The 21,082-nt window shown below is 41.2% G+C and overlaps 1 protein-coding gene across 1 annotated transcript; it reads left to right on the plus strand.

The window, feature by feature from the left end:
* Positions 1–1,992: 1,992 nt before the first annotated feature.
* Klhl31 (kelch like family member 31) lies at positions 1,993–20,971 on the plus strand. The gene is made up of 3 exons (XM_031344806.1): positions 1,993–2,207; positions 15,417–16,621; positions 19,568–20,971. The coding sequence occupies exons 2-3, from the start codon at positions 15,450–15,452 to the stop codon at positions 20,298–20,300; spliced, it is 1,905 nt and encodes a 634-aa protein (XP_031200666.1). The 5' UTR covers positions 1,993–2,207; positions 15,417–15,449; the 3' UTR covers positions 20,301–20,971.
* Positions 20,972–21,082: the final 111 nt, after the last annotated feature.

Below are 21,082 nucleotides of genomic sequence, written 5' to 3' on the forward strand. Positions count from 1 at the left end.
TACAAAACCAAATTGTCTTGATCCTTTGTTCGAAGGGCACCTCCTAACTACACAGTCTACATACTTTCCCACTGCTCATGGTAGCTTCTCAGGGTTTCGATTCATAAGCCACTGACAAAGAGTCTATGGAACGATTCCTTTTCTCTTTTCCTTCTCTACAGGAATCGTTTCTAAAGTGTCCTCCATCCTGGACTTGGTCTCCTTAGCTCTGTTTCCCACAGTCTGAATGGGATAAGAATTCCAAATATTAATCCTGTGCTGTCCCACCCTGCTCCTAAAAGCACGCAGCTGGGAATAGCAGCATACTAGTGCTACTGCAAGCCGGCCTGTGAGCGAGCTTCTAGGTGGACTCCCTGTCACTACCTCACACTTTGCCATAGGGATGCTGGAGTTGCAGATGTGAGCCCTGCCATCCTGCCTTTTGTAGGTTTCAGAGATTGAGCTCACACAGGGTTTTTACCTGCTTAAACCATTGCACGAGCACGGTAGTGGGTTTTCAGTCTATGGACAACAGGGTTCAATGCTTTGGCCCTTCACCTGCATCAAGGCAGTGAGGCTTTACTGGAATACGAAGGTACTCCAAGGTATTATGGAGATGGAAGTAGAAGGAACTCTTGAGTCTTTCATGATTAGCCCAGGCAACATAGTAAGACCCAATTTCAAAACCAAAAGTAGAATGACTTCAATGTGAACTATTAAATAAACTGCTCTAGTTTGAATCCTAAGATCAAGCCAGGCATGGTGGCCTTAATTTCAGAGCTCAGGGGACTAAGACAAGAAGCTAAGTTCATGGTAATTATGGGTAACAGTGAGTTCCATAGTAAGACCTGGTCTCGGAGAAAGAAAGAAAGAGAAAGGGGGAAGGAGAGGAAGAAGGAAGGAGAAGAAGAGAAAGAAGGGGGGGAGGGAAATGAAGAAACAGGGAGGGAGGGAGCCCTTTCTACATCATACCTGTCTTACAGCTTCTCTAACTTCCACTCTTCTGTATAGAGAACTGGATCTTACCAAGCTGCCATGTTGTCATTAGAACACAGTTGTTTTCAGTTTTCCTTATGTTTTCATTGATTTCCTATTGATTGCTCATTTGAGCTTATTTTTAACATATTAGGCTACATATATTTTAATTATACTTTCTTCCTATACAATAGCCCCAAAAGTCTGGCTCCTGGGAGCCTCTGTTCATCTTTAATTTCTCTCTTCATTGTGATTTTTCTCTCTTATCCCCAGTATCCAGGACTCTAGCATTTTAGAATGCAGAAAGGTTTCTCAGTGGTCCATGGATGACATCCGACTGATGCAGGGTAGTTAGGAAGTTTTTTTTTTTCAATGATCTATCTGCCTGTTACTGAAGGTGATACCACATTGACCTTTAGAACAGTCATTTCGTACCCTAGGTGCCTATTAAAAGCTCTCTGTCAATTACAATCATTCGAATTGCTTTTCTTGCATGAAATGTTGTCAGAGTAGGCATTTCCCAGTGTGCTTCTGGACAAGTGTGCTTATCGCGGGCCCTCCTGTGAATCAATGGCCGATGGAGGGCTGCTCACAAGCTTGGCTTTGTTAAACTATGAAATGTCAACTCCATACTGAAGTGCAGCAGAATATCTCCTGTCCCGGTAAACATGCCGCCTCCTCTACAGAACAGTCTATTTATAACCAGTCTCCTCACAGAACCTGAGGGGACGGCTATTTACCTTCCTAGAAACTAACTTTTGCCCACAACTCTCTTCTTACAATAATTCTCAAGTCCCTGTTTCCATCAATTGCAATTGAATATCCGTTTAGCTGATTTTCTTTCCTCGCGCCCCTAGAGTCCTTAAAAACTTAAAAACAAATGAACAAAACAACCTGGCCAGGTCAAGAAATTCAACCCGTCTCCACCGCCCTCTTCCCAAGCCTTGCCCAAAAGCTGAAGACCAAAGAGGGAGAGGAGGGCTCAGGCTGCTCCAAGCCAGCGCGCAGGCTCAGCCTGTTTGCTCCAGAGATGGCAAGGAGTGATTCTAAAAATTACTGCCACTAGGGTTTGTCAGGTGGCTGCTGGTGACTCCTCACTGGGTTTCCCTTCTCCCGCCCTCCCTTTCTCTCCACAGATCACCTCCCCAAAGGAGTCTGCTGTTAAACCTTCCTTTACCCGCGGGCTCTCACTTCACACCGGGGAGAGAGAAGCTGGGACCGCAACTGCCAACTCGTGCCGACTGGATCCTAGGGTGTGTATGGCTGTGTGGGTGGGAGACAGTGGGGGTGTCTGAGTGTTGGTGGCAATAGAGCTAGTTTCCTGCAGGGTACCTCCAGCTGGGTGTTACAGGTCATGTCCCTTGATCTGAAGTTGGGAGACAGAAAACTTTGTCCTGGAATTTGAGAAATGTTGTAACCAAGGAAACAGACACAGTAACTGATACGTATCAGTATAACTAATAACGCTATAAAAGTTAAATTACATGAGCTTTGTAATGATTGTTTTAAACCTCTAGATCGTCTATGTTTTTCTTCCACTGTTTTACAGAGAAGAAACAAAGAAAATTCTTAGGGCTTGCTCAGGAGATTTAGAATTCCATCTTTAATTTCATTAGCAACCACTTAAACTTGTGGTTTAGTCAACACAACAGCTTAGGAGAGACACAATTTTACCAGTGTTCGCTAAATTAATAATACAGAACTGAAATGAATTCCCTGACTCCCCAAAATATAACTTCTCAACAAAATTGAACCCCTACCCCCACAAATACCCTACATTTTGTCATTTGACAGAAAATATAGAGTTTTTGTTCTAAATGTGCACATGTGGTTATCATAATCTATGTTTCACATTTTTTTTTTAAATCATTTTGGTGACGAAATGGCAAAGTGGAATCCCTGTTTCAACGGACCTAACTAAAAATGGGCAGCTTGGGCCAAGTCTGTTTCTATTCCGGGAGGCAGAGCTGACGGGCCCCAGCAGATGCAGCCCTTGGAATGCTACAGGGACACAGGGAGCAGGCACAGCTGACTCTCACCCTTAGTCAGAAGTCCTGTAGGATCCCAGGCCTTGGTGCATGACAGTGACAGTGATGCTTCAGCACATGTGCACACTCAGTGGTGGGCAGCAGTAAGAATGCTCTCACACAACGAGTGGCCACTATTCTGCGGGCTTGGCCCAGAAATCAGGTTGAAAATAGGAATGGTTTTATTTAAAGTCAATACTTTCACACAGACTCGCTCACTTCCAGGTGAGAGCACGGTTATGTTTCCATTTCTTGGCAACATCAGCACAGTGGTTCTAGACGTATTTTTTTGGATTGTGGACTTTTTTCAGGAACTTAAAAAAGAAAACAAACAAACAAAAAACTTTGAGCCACTTTACAGAGAAGTACCATGAAGACACGTGGGCTGTGGGCTGTGGAATAGTCCTCAGGGCTCTCAATCCATCTAGAACCAAACCCACAGTGGAGTTGCTGGATAAAATTGAAGAGTACCCCATTCACCTTGAACTTCCTCATAATTTTTTTCAACAAAATCAAAATCTCTCTCCTTTTTTTTTTTGATCTTGTATCTTGAATTCAGAGAATCAAATTGTAGTTAACTTTGTGGTTAGAGTCTCAATATCTGTAAATAAATCAAAGAACATTTCTTACTTATGTTAAACAATATTTATTTTTAAGAAAAAAGTGATAATTTCATGTTCAATATGATCCTTACAAAGAAGTACTTAGTAATCTAATAGACAAATTAATTCATAAAAATCTCTCTCTGCACTTATATTTTTGACTAGCCCAACCTATTGGAGTTTTGTATCCTTACCACCTTTACAGGAAAAAGAAACCCACGGGAGTTATATGTCCTCAAAAACTTTACTTCTCACTCAAAAACACTTTCATAACTGGGACTGGAAAGAACTATTTTGCAGTCTCCCTGTGTACAATTTGATTTTATAAGCCATGGGTCTTCCTCACTCTGTCTCGATTTTCTCACGATGGAAAAAGCTAGCTTTTCCCCTTCTATGGGCTTTAACTGACCTTGAATTAAAGAGAAACAAAATAGAGGCTGGGGTGTTGTATAAGTTTGAATTTTTGCTCCAACTCACATTGACTTGTGTGATATATGACTTGTGTGATTATAGAAAAAAATTTTAACTCTCTGAATTTTGATTTTTCCACTTGTAAAATAAGCATAGTACATGATTTTTATTTTAAAATTTCTGTGTCATTTAAACTTAGAAAAATAGAATTATATAAAGTAAGTAACCAAGACTCTAACATACAATAAGCCCTATGTATTGAATATATCCTAGGTATATACTACTACTTAGAGAGAAATAGAAGTATCTATTTACATTTAATACATATAGATACATACTTGGTGGTTTATATTTTGGAATTATTAGTGTACTTAAATTTTACAAGTACAAAAGATGATGGACAATGTGATTATTTGCATAAGTCTGCCCAGTTGTTAATCAGGTATAGAATATATTATACCATCTCCTCCCTGTGAAAATTGTCTAGGAGACAAGAGCCGTGTGGGCAGACAGGAAGGGCCTGTGGAATGGTGTGGTACTCATGCTTACCATTGTCCTCAGTTCCAGGGAGAACTCTTCTTGAGGGATGGGACATGGAGGAAAGGAGACAGTGGCACCATTGTCAATTATTATTAAATGTTATTGTACCTGGGTACCCTCCAAGGAACGGAGGCAGAGCTTCAGTAGGCTCCAGTAGGACAGGAAGTCTCTTTAAACCCTTTGTACCCCATGCAAGGGTAGAAGGAAGAGGCAGAAAGGGACTGGCAGTGCTCATCCGATCTCATAAGCTCCGCTGCTGTGGATGGCCTGTTCTTCTCAGCATTCCCTGCTATGGCAGGAGCCCTGTGAAGAACGCAAGCCAAGTAGTTCCAAGTAGTTCCAAGACCACTCTGAAAAGCTCTTCTTCCCTTTGAGCATAAAGGTGGGAACTCATCAGAGCAGCATGAGCGAGGCGAACAGCTCAGCATATGATTCAGGAAAGTGCAGAAAGAACCTTGAAGCCCCTCTCTAGGGTAGCTTGGTGAGAGCCTGGAACTCACTCCTCAGCGCTGGGTGATCAGAGCAGAGCCTCCTAGGTAAATGAGAAACATGATAATGATCAGGCCACCATGGGCCGGCACACAAAATGGCTGGCCACGAAGCATAGACTTCGTTTATAGGGAGGAAAGCTATAGAAACCAGGTTAAATCCTCTTCCAGCTTTCAGCTCATGCTTAAGTTCAATAAAAAAAAAGAGTAGAATACGTTCAGAGTTTCTTCAAAAATAGAAACAAAATATTCTAAATTATTGTAGGCAAATGAGAACATTAAAATGAGTTAAGTTGGTCAAATATATATATATGTGTGTGTGTATATATATACACACATTTTTATACACACACACACACATATCTGCATTGGCATATGAGCCAGTAGTATCATTATACTAGTCTTTTTTAGGGAACCATATTGTTGCGAGCTCATAGGTGAATTGTTGTTTGTAACAAAATCTTAATTGTTTGATTTTACTAATGACTCAAGAGCCAGATGCTGGGTAAAAACCTGATAGCTCAAAAAGGCAGAAAAAGCGCCTGCTGACTCTCCTCTTCAGCCGACATCCCAAAAGGAAAAGGAAGTTCTCCTTCTCTGTGAGGTCTCCAAAATCCCTCAAACTAAATGTCTACTTCCTGTGTCTCTCTATCCATTCTCCTGACTTCCTCTTACTCTCTATGGCTTTTTTCCTATGTTCACTCCCTGTCAACTGGTAGCTGGCTCCACCTACGGTTGACTTTATTTAATCCTGTTTACAAAACCAGAAAGCTCTTGGTGTATGCTAGTGCCGAACCACCTCACAACTAAAAAAAGGGTTTGTTGGTTTGTTTGTTTGTTTTTTTGTTTTTTCAGTAAATAGCACAATCTCATGGTCCACCGTGTGATCAAATATCCTGTACCAGTGCATGTCCCCTGTCTTGTCTAGAGGACATCATCTATTAATAGTCATCCTGAACCTCTGGGTGTTACAGACTTTCTGCCCCATCATCCATGATTTTCCCTGCGTCTTAGGTGCAGGAGCTGTGCTGCAGATGTATAGGTCAGGGCTGGGCACCCCACACTCACTGATTCTCTGCATTTTGACCAGTTGTGGATCTCTATAAAAGTTTCCAGCTCTTGCAAAAAGAAGGTGAATGGCAAGAATTATTTTTATCGGTGGGAATAAGGATGGGCATTTAGAAAATAGAAATACATTGGTGTAGAAATTTGAGAATAGTAATTTCTCCTCTTGTGTCGGACCTCTCAAACCAAGGGTAGTTGGCCAGGTTTACAGTGCCAGGCATGAGTTCCCTCCAGTTGACTCAGCCTTAAGTAAGCTGTACAGCTGTTGGTTACTCCACAATAAAAATGTCACTATTTCACCATTTGGGGGATCTTGCTTGTTCATTCATGTTGGTGGACCATAGGCTTTATAAGTGGGTAGGGCTACTGGTTGCTCTCATACCTTGGCTCCATCCCTCCAACTCGTATGCCTATGTTGAAAGGGCATGGTGTCCTCCAATAGAGGTCCTTACCTTCACATTCTGGAAGACATCCAAGAGCAGCCATAGCTTATATTGTCTGGGGGATTCTCTTGGACTCTGCTGACCAACGACTCTAGAGGAGGGTTCTCATACTTAGTACTGGAATTTTTGTTAGACCATCAATGGCTCTTGGGGTGAACATAGACAACCCAAGTGGTGTACCTTCTTAAATGTGTATCTATCTATAATTTTAGTTAAGCATAAAATAGTGTGAGTCCCTATGTCTTTTCAAACCTTCCTAGTGCTATTTATTCCCCTCTTCTCCCTCTGTATTGTCCTCCTTCACCAATCATTTTTCCCATCCCCCCTTCTTAGTACCTGTATCCCACCATTCCCCATTCTAGAGTTCCCCTTTGGTCCCATCTCACTTTCCTGGTTTCTGTGGTTACTACAGGTTACATATTCACTGGTATTCATTATGTACCTTACCATATTCATTACATCTAAGTGTCTGGGGCTTAAAGTGAGAGAACATGCGACTTTCAAGCTCCTGAGTCTGCTTTATCTCAGTACATTTTTCTAGTTCCATTTCAATGCAAATCTCATAACTTCATTCGTTTTTGTCCCAGTTGAGTAGTATTCCATTGTTTATGTATGATATTTTTATTACCCATTAATCAGCTGAAGAACGTTTACCCTGTTTCCATTTCTTAGCTATTGTGAATAGACATCAATGAACACATTGAGCAAGTATCTATGGGATATGATGCTGAGCCCTTTGAGCATATACCAAGGAGTGGTATCTTACTTGTCTATTGCCCTGGTAAAATATCATGTCCAAGGTGACTAATAAAAATAACTCTGAGGGGCTGGCAAGATGGCTCAGCAGGCAAGAACACTGACTGTTCTTCTGAAGGTCCTGAGTTCAAATCCCAGCAACCACATGGTGGCTCACAACCACCTGTAATGACATCTGACGCCCTCTTCTGGTGCATCTGAAGACAGCTATAGTGTACTTATGTATATTAATAAATAAATCTTTGGGCTGGAGTGAGCAGAGGTCCTAAAATTCAATTCCCAACAACCACATGAAGGCTCACAACTATCTGTACAGTTACAGTGTACTCACATACATAAAATAAATAAATAATTTTTTAAAAAAAATAATAACTCTGAGGGATCATGGTTCCAGAGGGAGAAGAAGGGAGGGAGAAGAGGAAAAGGGAGGAAGAAGAGGGGGAAGAGAAGGGGAGGGGTGGGAGAGGAAGAGGGAGAGAGAGAGACTGAGAAAGGCGTAGGCTTTCAAAACCTCAAGCCAATCCCCAGCTACACAACTTCTCCAACAAGGCCACACCTCCTATCCCTTCCCAAACAGTCCTACCAACTGGGAACCAAGCATTCAAGTGTATGACCCTAGGAGGCCATTCTCATTCAGACTACCACAAGTGGGAGATTTAGTTTTATGCTTTTGACCATTCACCATACTGATTTACTGAGTGGCTGAGCCAGTTTGCAATCCCACCATCAGTGAATGCCTGTTCCCCGTTCTCCACCTCCTCATCAGAATGTGTTGTCAGTTATTTTCCTGAGCTTCTCCATGCTGACTGGGTGAGATGAAATCTTAAGATTGTCTTAATTTGAATTTCCCTGATTGTTAAAGATGATAAACACTTTCTGAGGTATCTCTTAGCCATTTTTATTTATTCTTTTGAATAGTAAATTTATTTATTCTTTTGAACTCTCTTTTAAGATCCACAGCCCACATTAAGTTGGCCTTTTGTTTTCTTCACTCTTTGCTTCTGAGTACACACATATTCATTACATATATAATGTGTGTATATAATATATAAATATATAATATGCATTATATATTTATATTTATGTATATATATTCTTTGCTTCTGAGTATACATTATATATTCATACATTTTATATATATATTTATATATAAATAATCTGGATATCAATCCTCTGTCAAATGCATAGCAAGCAAAGATTCTCTCCTATTCTGTGGGCTTCCTTTTTATTTGATTTTTTTCTATACAAAATAATTTTCATTTCATCAAGTCCCAGTTTATCAGCTGTTGGTCTTAATTCCTCTGCAAATGGAATCCAGTTCAGAAGGTCCTTTCCTATACATACATCTTGTGGGCACTGCCTATGTTTCAGCATTTCAGGTCCCACATTGAGGTCTTTGATCTGGAGTTAATTTTCTGAAGGGAAATAGATACAGGTCTAATTTTGTTCTCTTACACATGGACAGTTTTCCCAGCACCTTTGATGAAAATATTTTCTTCAGTGTAAGTTTTCGACTTTTGTCAAATATCCAATGGCTGTAGTTGTGTGTATTTGTGCTTAGATCTTCCATTTTGTTCCACTGTTCTGCCTGGCTTTGTACCAGTACCATACTGGTTTTACCACAACATCTCTGTAGTCTACCTTGAAATCTGGAATAGTAATCCCCTGAGGACTGTTCTTTTGCTTAGAATTGCTTTGGCTATCTGGAGTCTTTTATGATTGCATATAACTTTTAAGATTTTTTTTTTTTTCTGGGAAGAATGATATAGGTATTTTGGTTGAGATTGCACTGAATCCATAAACTGCTTTTGTAGGCTGATCATTTCACAATGGTAATTCCAGCAAGCCATAAACATAATATGTCTTTCTATTTTCTCATGTTTTTCTCAGTCTTTCTTCAGAGACTTAAATTTTTCATTGCAGTGGTCTTTCACCTCCTTGGTTAGGTTTACGTCTAGACATTTTATCTCTCCGAGGCTATCATGAATGGGAGTGTACCCATGAGCTCTCTCAGTACCTTGGCTTTGATGTACAGAAAGGCTACTGGGTTTTATAAATATATCTTGTGCTCTGCCACTTTGATGAACTGTTGATTACTTCTAGTTTTTTGGTGGATTTTTTTTGTAGAATATCTTATGTACAATATCACATAATCTGCAAAATCTAGATGATTTGACTTCGTTCCCTATTTGTATCCCTTTAATTCCCTTCTCTTGTCTAATGTTTTAAGCACTATATTGAATAAGACTGAGGAACAGTGGACAGCCTGGTCTCATCCTGGTTTTAAGTGGATCACATGAAGCTTTCTCCCATTAGGATGCTGCTGGCTGTGGGTTTGTCATATGCATTTACTGTGTTGGGGTATGTACTCTTCAGTCCTACTCTCTAGAACTTACATTACTATAAAGGCATGTTGGATTTTGTTAAAGGCTTTTCCTGCATCTATACCTATAATCATGTGATTTTTTTCTTTAAGAGTATTTATATGATTTATTACACTTAGAGCTTTATGCATGTTGAACCATTCTTACATCTCAAGAATAAGCCAACTTGACTTAGTGGATTCCATTCTCCACGCATGCCTGAATTCAGCTTGCAAGGCTTTTACTGGGGATTTTTACATCATTTTCATCAGGAATCCTGGCCTGCAGTGTTCTTTGCCTATGTCTTTACCTGGTTATGGTATTACAGTAATACTGGTTTTGTAGAGGGACTTTGGATGTGCTCCTTCTGGTTCTATTTTTGAGTAAAATGTTTGTTACTCTTCTTTGAAAGTCTAGTAGAGGGGGCTGGAGAGATGGCTCAATGGTTAAAAGCACTGACTGCTCTCCCAGAGGTCTTGAGTTCAATTCCCTGGTGGCTCAGGACCATCTGTAATGGGATCTGATGCCCTCTTCTGGTGTGTCTGCAAACAGCTTCAGTGTACTCATATGCATAAAATAAATAAATCTTTAAAAAAGAAAGAAAGAAGGAAAAAAAGTCTAGTAGAATTGTGCCAAAACAACAATAGCAGTCACCCAGCTCATCCGTGCTACACCTACATTTTTGGGTGCCTGGCCAGCCACTGTAACACAGCCAATACCTTCCTTACAGTTCAGAGTAATGACCATCATGATAGGGAGGGTGCTGGGGAAGAAGCATAAGGAGCTGGCCACACTGTGTCCAGAGTCAGAAATGAGAAGAACATTGGTGTTCACGTGGCCTTCTTTTTATTTAGGCCACATGTCTTTCATGGTAAGTCTAGACCCCATCAAAATAACAATCAAGATTAACATTATATTTATTAGCAACCCTGTGAGGCAGGTATTATTTTCTTTTTTAATTATTGAATAATTTCATATGTATACATAAGTTATCTTGAACATATACACCTGCCATTACCCTCTCTTGTCCTCTAACTCCTGCTGAAACCCTTCTTCCCATGAAATTCCTCTGTCTCTCTCTCTGTCTATCTCTCTCACTCACTCCATCCATCCATCCATCCATCCATCCATCCATTCATCCATCCATCTACTGAGTCATTAATTAGGGTTGTTTGTATACGCATGGGCAGGGAATTATTTCCTGAAGCTTAAATGACTACCCAGTGGCTACAACTCTGAAAATGGTTTGTTCTCCCCCAACATCCATTAACTGCCAAGGCCCTCCTTCATCCATGATGGAATATTGACAGGCTTCAGTTTCTAGAGTCTTGTAAAAAATAACCAGAGCTTTTGTGATTTCATGAGTGTAATGACCAAGTTATGTCCACACATCAGTTTACAACATTCTTCCTCATCCCTTAGCCCATACTCTGTCTGCCTCCTCTTCTACAATGTCCCCTGAACCTTGGAGGGGGTAATATAGATGTCACATATAGGACTGCATACTCAGTTCTCAGCACTTTAACCAACTAGGTTTTCTGCATTAGCTGACACCCACTGCACAATAAAGCATCTCTGACGAAGGTTGAAAATAGCACTGGGTTATGGCTGGCTATAAAAATAAATATTTAGAAGACAGTTTGACATTGCATCCATTTATCCAAGCATCTGTAGAGGATTCCTCCCTAACCCTATGACTTTCTTCAACACTGGCTTTTGACCAGGCTTCCATATCAGGTATGAATTCCTTCTATGGAAGGGGACCTCAACTCTCAGCAGAAGGCAGTTGGTTGCCCGCATAGCCTCATGCCAATACTGCACCACTGTGCACAACTCGCTCGGCAGCACAGTAAATCACAACATGCTGGGTGAGAATGTCAGTGACTTTTCTTCCCATGTAGCCTGTTAATGCCTTCCAGTGTGCTGAAAGCTAGCTAGCAGGGAGGAGACTTCCAGCTCAGCTTGGCTCCACCTTAATTCTTCTGTGTTCCCCTGATCAGCAACTTATAAGGATAGGTAGCAAGAATAAGATTGGGGGTTTTTAGATAAGTAAACCACAGCTCTAGAAATAGCATTAGCCAATTCTACCTCTCTTTACATCCGCTTTTAACTTTTTATTTTTAATTAGCTTATCAGGTAGTTAGTTTCCATATGGCTTTTTCATAGTATCTCTTAAGTTTTGGTTAATTCTTTCCCTACCTTCTCCTCTCTTCTGTCTCCCTGTTCTCTTTGTGTAGCCAACAAAGACGGAAAGAGTCCCAAAGGTCACTCTGTGACTAAGTAATAGAATTTGTACTGGTACCATGCTTTCAACACCAGTCAGCTTGAAATATGATCTAAATCCCCTTGTAATCTCTTCTTTCAGTCATAGATTATATAGAAGTATGTTATTTAACTTCCTAAGTTTGGGTGTTAAGTAGTTTTCCTGTATAATCTGTGATTATTTCTAACTTCATTCCATTGGTGTCAAATAGTGTGTTCTACACAGAAGCCATCTGACGTCGTCGATGCATTCATGCTGCTGAGGCATTTTGGTGACTCTGAATGTATTCGTAGAATTTGAATCTTACGGTTGCACATAATGTTTCATTAAGTCAGTGATTAGTAATGTTCGGATTTTGATCACTGACATCTTTTTCTAGTTCCATTAGTTCTTGGGTTAACTTTCTCATATATAATTATGAGCTGCTTATTTCTCTCTATAATTATGTCCCTTGTTACTTCAAGTACCCTGAAGCTCCATAATTATCAACATATGCATTTATGATCGTTACATCTTCATGTTGAATTTATATTTGTATCATCATGAAATTCTATCACTAGTAAAAATTCTTTTTTGTTCTTTAAGTCTATTTTACCTGACATCAAGATAGCCACTAGAACTTTATGTTAATTATTGCCTTTTAAATATTTTTATAACCACTTATTTTTCTACTTACCTGTGTCTGTATGGTGAGTCTTTTATAAACAGCATGTATCTTAGTCTTGTTTTTGTTTATCTGGTTTGGCAACCTGTGCCTTTTAATGTTTTGCTATGAAGAGTTAATATAATCACTAATACCTTTGTTTAACATTATACCACTGTTTGTCCCCTCCACCTTTTTTGTCTTTTTTTGGAATTCTCAGCTATACTCAATGTGTCTCGAGAGCTCTGTTGTCCAATACAATGGTCATCAGCCACTTCTGGCTACTAATCGCTTAAAATGTGGCTAACCCAAAACAAGACAAACTAAGGTCTAAAATGTACACAGGGTTTTGAAAATTTAGTATGAAAATATCATATTAGCTATTATTAGCATAAATTAGCTATTAATAGCATGAATAACAAATTTATCAAAATTACATGTGAAATTACAATATTTTACATATACTATAGAAAATAAATCACTTACTAGCATTAATTTCAACTACTTATTTTCATCTTTCTGATACAGCTACTCAGGTTTTTAGATTGTATATATGATTTATACGCCTGTAGGACCATACTGTTCTAGACTAGTGGATCTCAACCTATGGGTCGAAACCCCTTTGGGAAGTCGAACAACCCTTTCACAGGAGTTCCCTAAAACCATCAAAAAACACAGATATTTGTCATTTACAAATCATCATAATTCCAAATTATAATTCATAATAGTAGTATATCACAGTTATTAACAAAAAAGATTTCATAATTGCGGTTCTGTAATTTATTTATTTATTGTAGGCAGCTCCTATAAAAGACACAAAATCCTGGTATTTTATTTATAAGCTGTAAGCCTAGGCTGGGCAGTTTCTGAACTATTCTAACTTACACTCTGGCCATATGTCACTTGTTCCTTGCTCTATGAGTCTCGCCCAGGCTACCTTTTCATCCAGGGACACTTCATGGACACGTGCTCACAGTCCATCTCCTCTCATGGTGACCTCCTCCTCTCCCTGTCGCCTTTCTCCTTGTCCTGAGATTCCTTACTGGATCCTCAAATGCTACCTTTCTGTCTCTCCTGCCCCATCAGAGGCTCTAGCTTTAAATTGTGAGCAAGGTTTATACAACAAAGGCTGCTGTATGTGAGAATTCTCTCATCTGGGGGCAACCAGATCTTGTGGGTACAGAATTTAGCATTTGTGTACACAGCACCAGACCAAGCCCCAACAGGTGTCACCACAACAGGAATAACTGCCCTGGACGCCGTCATGATTTAGAACTGAAGACTTATCAGGGAACCTCAGGGTGCTCTCTGAGACCCAGCTTCAACGCTGTGGCCTGAGTCCTTTCTGGTTGGCAGGATCTCTGCTTTATCGGCTATTTGTGTTTTAAATATCACCTCTACACCTACACACCACTAAGAAAAAAGCATCTAATCATAGAGAAACAAAATTTTCTTAGTTAGGGTTCCTATAGTCACCTTAACTTTCCACTTCATCATCAAAGGAAGTCAGGGCAGAAACCTGGAGGCAGACACTGATGCAGAGACCATGGAGGATTGCTGATTATTGGCTTGCTCCTTATGGTTTGCTGAGCCTGCTTTCTTATAGAACCCAGGACCAGGAGCCCAGGGATGGACCTATCCACAATGAACTGGGCCCTCCTCCATCAATTTTTAAGATTCACTAATTAAGAAAGTGCCCTGCAGGTTTGTCTACAGTCTGATCTTATGGAGCATTTTCTCAGTTGAGGTTCTCTTCTCTCTGAAGACTTTAGCCTGTGTGAAGTTGACATAAAACTGGCTAGCACAAGGTGACTTAGCCATTTAGTCTAAAAGGAACACAGATCACTCTTCCAAGTCCAGGGTTATGTGCACAAAGAAAACACTGGCTATCTGGGTTCTTCCAAGGACCTAGACAAGGCCTACATTTGCTCTGCTATAAATGTAGCTTGTGGCTTTCAGTTGGCATTTGTCCCATCTTGTCTTGCAAGCACAAATTACATATTCACTGTGCACCATCATTTCCAGAAAACTGCTGCCCATCCATGTAGTAGTGGGTGGATAGCTTATAACTTCTTGATGAACAAAGCATTTTTAAATTTCCTCAAACCAACCCAACAAGAGGACATTCAACACATAAGTGCCATGCATTTTGTAAAGTAACTACAAAAATCAATGAGAAAGGACATGTTTGTTAAATATGAGCGTAAATATGACAATTTGATCAAAGTGAGAAAAAAACAGTGCCTAAAACAAGCAGATTCTCTGGTCTCCTGCTCCACACTGCTGTCCTGCTATGTCCTACTGGGCAAGTGCGGGGACAAGTGCTGTTTAGAGCAGAAAGGGCAGGTCACAAGAATACAGCCTTTCCATTAAATTCTCCGACAAACCCCATATATTATATAAGGGTCACTAAATATAAGGATATAGCTTCAAATATTGTAGGTTTCACTGATGTTGGTAAAATGATCTTCCTTTTATAATTTTGCATGGATTCCGAAACTTTAATATTTTTTTAGAGGAAAACCTTTTAAGGTAGTCATAATTCACTTTTTGGTTAAACCATTACAATGTTTCCATTCCACAGTTGAACCAGAGAACTGCTGGTTGCTGCTGGGCCATAATTGCTTGGCAATACACCCTTTGGGAAATTTCATTTGAAAATATACACATTTCTAGAATCATATTCAATGTTTGAGGCTTGAAATAATGTCACTGAGACATGCGTCTCGTTTATTGTCTTTAAACATATTTTGAGGATTAACATACTCTATGCAATTATAAACTATTCTTGTAAAAGTTTCTAGTAGGATATTTCAAAATCCAAAGCACAATGAAAATATATTCATATCCTTCTCTTTCAGTGAGCCATTGACTGGGACAGCGCTGTGGCTAAGATGGCACCCAAAAAGAAGACTATCAAGAAGAACAAAGCCGAGATCAATGAGATGACTATCATCGTAGAAGACAGTCCCCTAAACAAGCTGAATGCTCTAAATGGGCTCCTAGAGGGAGGCAACAGCCTTAGCTGTGTTTCTTCCGAACTAACAGACACTTCTTATGGCCCCAACCTCCTGGAAGGTTTAAGTAAAATGCGGCAAGAAAGCTTTCTATGTGACCTAGTCATCGGTACCAAAACCAAGTCCTTTGATGTCCATAAATCAGTGATGGCTTCATGCAGCGAGTACTTTTATAACATCCTTAAAAATGATCCATCAACGAAAAGAGTAGACCTCAATGATATCGCCCCTTTAGGCCTAGCCACAGTGATCGCGTATGCTTACACCGGAAAGCTGACCCTTTCTTTATACACAATAGGAAGCATCATTTCTGCCGCTGTGTACCTCCAGATCCACACTCTTGTAAAGATGTGCAGCGATTTTCTCCTACGAGAGATCAGTGTTGAGAACTGCATGTACGTGGTTAACATTGCTGAGACATACTGCTTGAAAAACGCAAAAGCAACAGCTCAGAAATTCATCCGGGACAACTTCATCGAATTTGCAGAATCGGAACAATTCATGAAGCTTACGTTTGAGCAGATTAACGAGCTTCTCATAGATGACGACTTACAATTGCCTTCTGAGCTCGTAGCATTCCAGATTGCAATGAAATGGTTAGAATTTGACCAAAAGAGAGTGAAGCATGCTGCAGATCTTCTAAGCAACATTCGCTTTGGCACCATCTCTGCACAAGACCTGGTCAATTACGTTCAAACTGTACCGAGAATGATGCAAGACGCCGATTGTCATAAACTGCTTGTGGACGCTATGAACTATCACTTACTACCTTATCATCAAAACACACTGCAATCTAGGCGAACAAGGATTAGAGGCGGCTGCCGAGTTCTGATCACTGTTGGGGGACGCCCTGGCCTGACTGAGAAGTCCCTTAGTAGAGACATTTTATATCGAGACCCTGAAAATGGATGGAGCAAGCTTACAGAAATGCCAGCCAAGAGTTTTAATCAGTGTGTGGCTGTGATGGATGGATTCCTTTATGTAGCAGGTGGTGAGGACCAGAATGATGCAAGAAACCAAGCCAAGCATGCAGTCAGCAATTTCTGCAGGTACCTATTGCTTGGTCAGTAATGCCAATGAATCAAAATGTGGAGAAACTGCCTTGACCCAGAATGAATAATGCCTGTTATCTTAGTTCATTAGCCAGGTGGTGGTGGTGGTGGTGGTGGTGGTGGTGGTGGTAGTAGTAGTAGTAGTAGTAGTAGTGGTAGTGGTAGTAAAAGTAGTAGTAGTAATGCTTTAGACATTTTGCACTTTTTGATAAAGTGTACCCAAGGTGTATGTACCCTAGATTTCTTTTTTCTTTTTTTAAACATTTTAACATTTTTTTCCAGTTAGCATGGAAGGGATGGATTTTATTCGGCACATTTATACATACATGCCATTACACTTTCTTATCCATACCCCTTGCCCACTCTCCTTCACTGTTCTGCCTCTCTCTTATTGGTCCCCTTGTGGTTTCCTAGAGTCCTCCGTCTGTTTCCACACCATATGAATGAATTCTGTTACCATCCTGCCCTTAAAAATCTTTTCCTCCCCTTTCATGGTTACCTTTCTGTTTTCATTACACAGGCACACATACACACACACACACACACATACACATACAGAGAGGGAGAGAGATACACACAAAGAGAGAGACAGAGATAGACAGAGACAGAGGAGAGGCACAGAGAGATTTAAATTCTGCATATGAGAAAACATGGACTTGTCATTTTGAATCTAACTTACAGCTGTTGAATGTAATGCCCTCCAGTTGCATCTATTTCTCCCAAAATGTCATGCTTTCATTTTTTCAAATCTCTGAACATTTCCATTGTGCGTTTTTCACATTCTCTGTGTCCATTCATCTCGACTGATTCCAGTTCCTGGCTACAGTGAACAGCGCAGCAAGAAGCACAGAAGTGCGCTAGCCTCCACGGTGTGTGTGCGCTCGCCTCTGCGGTGTGTGGACTCAGAGTTCTGTGGGTTCCCATTCTCTAGATCAGATGACAGTTCCACTTTGAGCTTTTTGAGGAACTTCCATATTGCTTTTAGTCACTGATTATACTCTTACTGACAGTGAATAAGGGTCCCTCTCTTCCCACATCTTCATTTATTTTTTTGTCATTTGTTGTCTTAATGATATCCTTTCTGATTGAGGTGAGATGGAATCTCAAAGCACCATTAGTTTGTACTATCCCAATGGCTAAGAATATTGAACAAATTCCATATATTTATTGGCCACTAATATTTTCTCTTTTGAAAGTTGTCTATTCAGTTCATTAGTTCATTTATTGACTGGATTGGTTTTTTGATGGATTTTTGCAATTCATTATATAGTCTAAATATTGATCCTTCTTTGATATAGACACAGCAGAGATTTTTTTCCCCATCTGTAATAGAGGATAGAAAGATGGCTTAGTGGGTAAGTGCTTAGTACAGAAGTCTGATAGCCTGATGCTAGGTCCTCAGACACACATAAAAAGCCTTCACATGAGCCTGTGATTTCAGCCAGAAGCTTGTGGGACAGCTAGCCAGGCTCAGGCAGTAGTGAAAGAGGGGCATCTTGTCTGTAGCCAAGGAGAAGCAAGGATCAACACCCAGTGCTGTCTTCCAAATTCACCACCATGCACCATGGCATATGCAACCCACACCCTCACACAGCATACACACACTTACACACAACATATACACACGTATACACACAGAGAGCAAAAATTTAAAAAAACAATAAAAGAATTCAAATTTTCTTGAAGTTCCTCTATTGACAGCTGTGAGATTCATGGATAGTAAATAGAATACAATTATTAAATTGTGGTGGCTAATTAATTTTAAATATTTGAAGGTTAAGTAACATAGACGATATCATTATTTGAACACATAAAACGGGCAAAAACATATTATATCGTTCAAAACTGCATATTACCATACCCACACATGCACACATACATTTAATATGTATAATTCTATATTTATATGTGCATGTGACATATTGATATAATTAATATATTTTGTATTATGCATATGTTTTATATAATTTCTCTAGATTTTTTATATTTATGTGTATAAATACATTCTTTTAGGAGAAGAATCCAAGCAATTGATTTTCAGACTTTTTATTCCTCCTTGGCTGTGGGCCTTGAACCCAGTGCCTTGCCTATGTGAAGCAAGCACTCTACCTCCAAGCCACAGCTTTAGACCAGTGCTCCGTTCTTACCTATAGTTTTACTTCTATTTTATTTGGGACAATAGTGAACTCTCTTGACGGAACTTCTGAACTCTGTGAGCGAGGGTCCATGTATTCACTGGCCCTGCCTCCTTCCCTTCAGCTGGGTTTCTCGACGTTTTAATACACAAGCCAGTTTTCTTTGTATTGCTTTATATACCGAAAATACTACAGCACTGAAAAAATAAAAATCTATAAACTGGAACTTCTACCAGGAGGAAACTATTAGAGAGATCCATCCTTTGTTGATGCTTTTACACATAATTCCATTGGTCTCTTTCTAACAGGTTCAAAGGGTTGGCTTAGCTTTCTACCAGTGCAACGAATTGCCAAGACAGGCATGTCAGTGAGAGGTTTTTAAGAGAAGAAATCTAATCAGGCAACACCTATCCTAATTAAGCAGCAAGGAAGAGCTAGGGGTATTGGTATCTGAAACATGGGTAGAATCGCCTTTAATGTACAAGTTCCCTCTTCAGATACCCAGTGTCTACCCTGTGGCCCATTAAATCCGGGGATGGGATGAGGTGAGGGAGAATTGTTAAAAGGAAAGAGATTTCGGTGGGATCCTTTTGTCGTTGTCTGGTTGGGTTTGGTTGTTTGGGGGTATGGCTAAAGGAACTATCTTCTGAATGGGGAGAGGCGACGGAACACTAGCTGAAGCAGGATGGGGAAGTTAGAGGCGGGGCTGAATTGGGGCCCTTCCCTGCAGGGGGACAAAGTCAGGATTCCCACTTCCGCAACACGGGTTCCCCTGCACCGGCAATCAAACCGTCCTCTCTCATCTCAGGTACGATCCCCGCTTCAACACTTGGATCCACCTGGGCAGCATGAACCAGAAGCGCACGCACTTCAGCCTGAGCGTGTTCAACGGGCTGCTGTACGCGGTGGGCGGCCGTAACTCGGAGGGCAGCCTGGCTTCGCTGGAGTGCTACGTGCCCTCCACCAACCAGTGGCAGCCCAAAGCGCCGCTCGAGGTGGCGCGCTGCTGTCACGCCAGCGCCGTGGCCGACGGCCGCGTGATCGTGACCGGCGGCTACATCGGCAGCGCGTACTCGCGCTCCGTGTGCGCCTACGACCCCGCGCTCGACGCGTGGCAGGAGCTGCCCCAGCTGAGCACCCCCCGAGGCTGGCACTGCGCGGTGGCGCTGGGCGACCGGGTGTACGTGATGGGGGGCAGCCAGCTGGGGCCGCGCGGCGAGCGCGTGGACGTGCTCACGGTGGAGAGCTTCAGTCCCGCAGCGCGCCAGTGGAGCTTCGTGGCGCCGCTGCCCGTGGGCGTGAGCACGGCGGGCGTCTCGGCGCTGCACGGCCGAGCCTACCTGCTGGGCGGCTGGAACGAGGGCGAGAAGAAGTACAAGAAATGTATCCAGTGCTTCAACCCCGAGCTCAACGAGTGGACGGAGGACGACGAGCTGCCCGAGGCCACCGTGGGCGTGTCCTGCTGCACGCTGGCCATGCCCAACAGCGTGTCCCGCGAGTCACGGGCCAGCTCGGTGTCCTCCGTGCCGGTCAGTATCTGAACGCATTGCTTCCCGATGTGGTCAACCTGGGAGTGGGCCAGCAGGAAAAATATACACCATTTACTACAGTGATGGTGGTTCAAATCGATCCAGAGAAGCGCCTGGACGGCTTTAAATCCTTAGTTTAGCACCATCTACCTCAGTCTTTTCCCCTCCACCTTCCACCAACAAAATAAAGGGCTGTAGCCAACGAAAGAAGCAATTTCATTCTGCAGCCACTGGGTGGCCAACGGAGCTTGTTACAGGCACTCTTGCAAGGAGGCTCGCTTCCTAAATTGATAGCTGTTACCCACACGCTGAGATTTTCCCACGGTGTACACGTGAACTTAACTGGACTATACAATTTCCTATCCAAAGGAGTGCTTTCCTCTCTGTCTCTTTGGGGGAAGTTGAAAATACTACCCACTTCACATTTCCAAATGAAAATAGTCTATAAAGACTTAATTCTATATTTCAACATAAAAATTTCTTTCCCCACTACTTGACTGGAAAGAACTTTTAAAAAGATCTCATGACACAGCTACAAAGGCTTTAAACAGGATGTGGCTGGAAAGTTATGCATTCTACCTGGGAAACAACAACAAGGTGACAGTTTGGGGTTAATGGTGTGTAACCCCCAGGCTGTTCTTGAATCTTCTGTCATTTTCTATCATAAAATACTACTCTCAGAAGAGGAGCAGTTTTTTGTCATTCAATTTATAGTGTAAATTTAAATCATTTGGCATTTTTTATTAGAAATATTCCCACTTTTATCTCTTATCCTTATAGAGAAGCCTTTTTTT

The sequence above is a fragment of the Mastomys coucha genome, unplaced genomic scaffold (genome assembly GCF_008632895.1).
Source record: "Mastomys coucha isolate ucsf_1 unplaced genomic scaffold, UCSF_Mcou_1 pScaffold23, whole genome shotgun sequence".
Lineage (NCBI taxonomy): Eukaryota > Metazoa > Chordata > Mammalia > Rodentia > Muridae > Mastomys > Mastomys coucha.

Bases quoted from the DNA above. Each gene is read 5' to 3' on its own strand.
- Klhl31 (XM_031344806.1), top strand. From the start codon at position 15,450: ATGGCACCCAAAAAGAAGACTATCAAGAAGAACAAAGCCGAGATCAAT. The intron at 16,622-19,567 runs GTACCTATTGCT...CTCTCATCTCAG, and splicing joins GCAGTCAGCAATTTCTGCAG to GTACGATCCCCGCTTCAACA.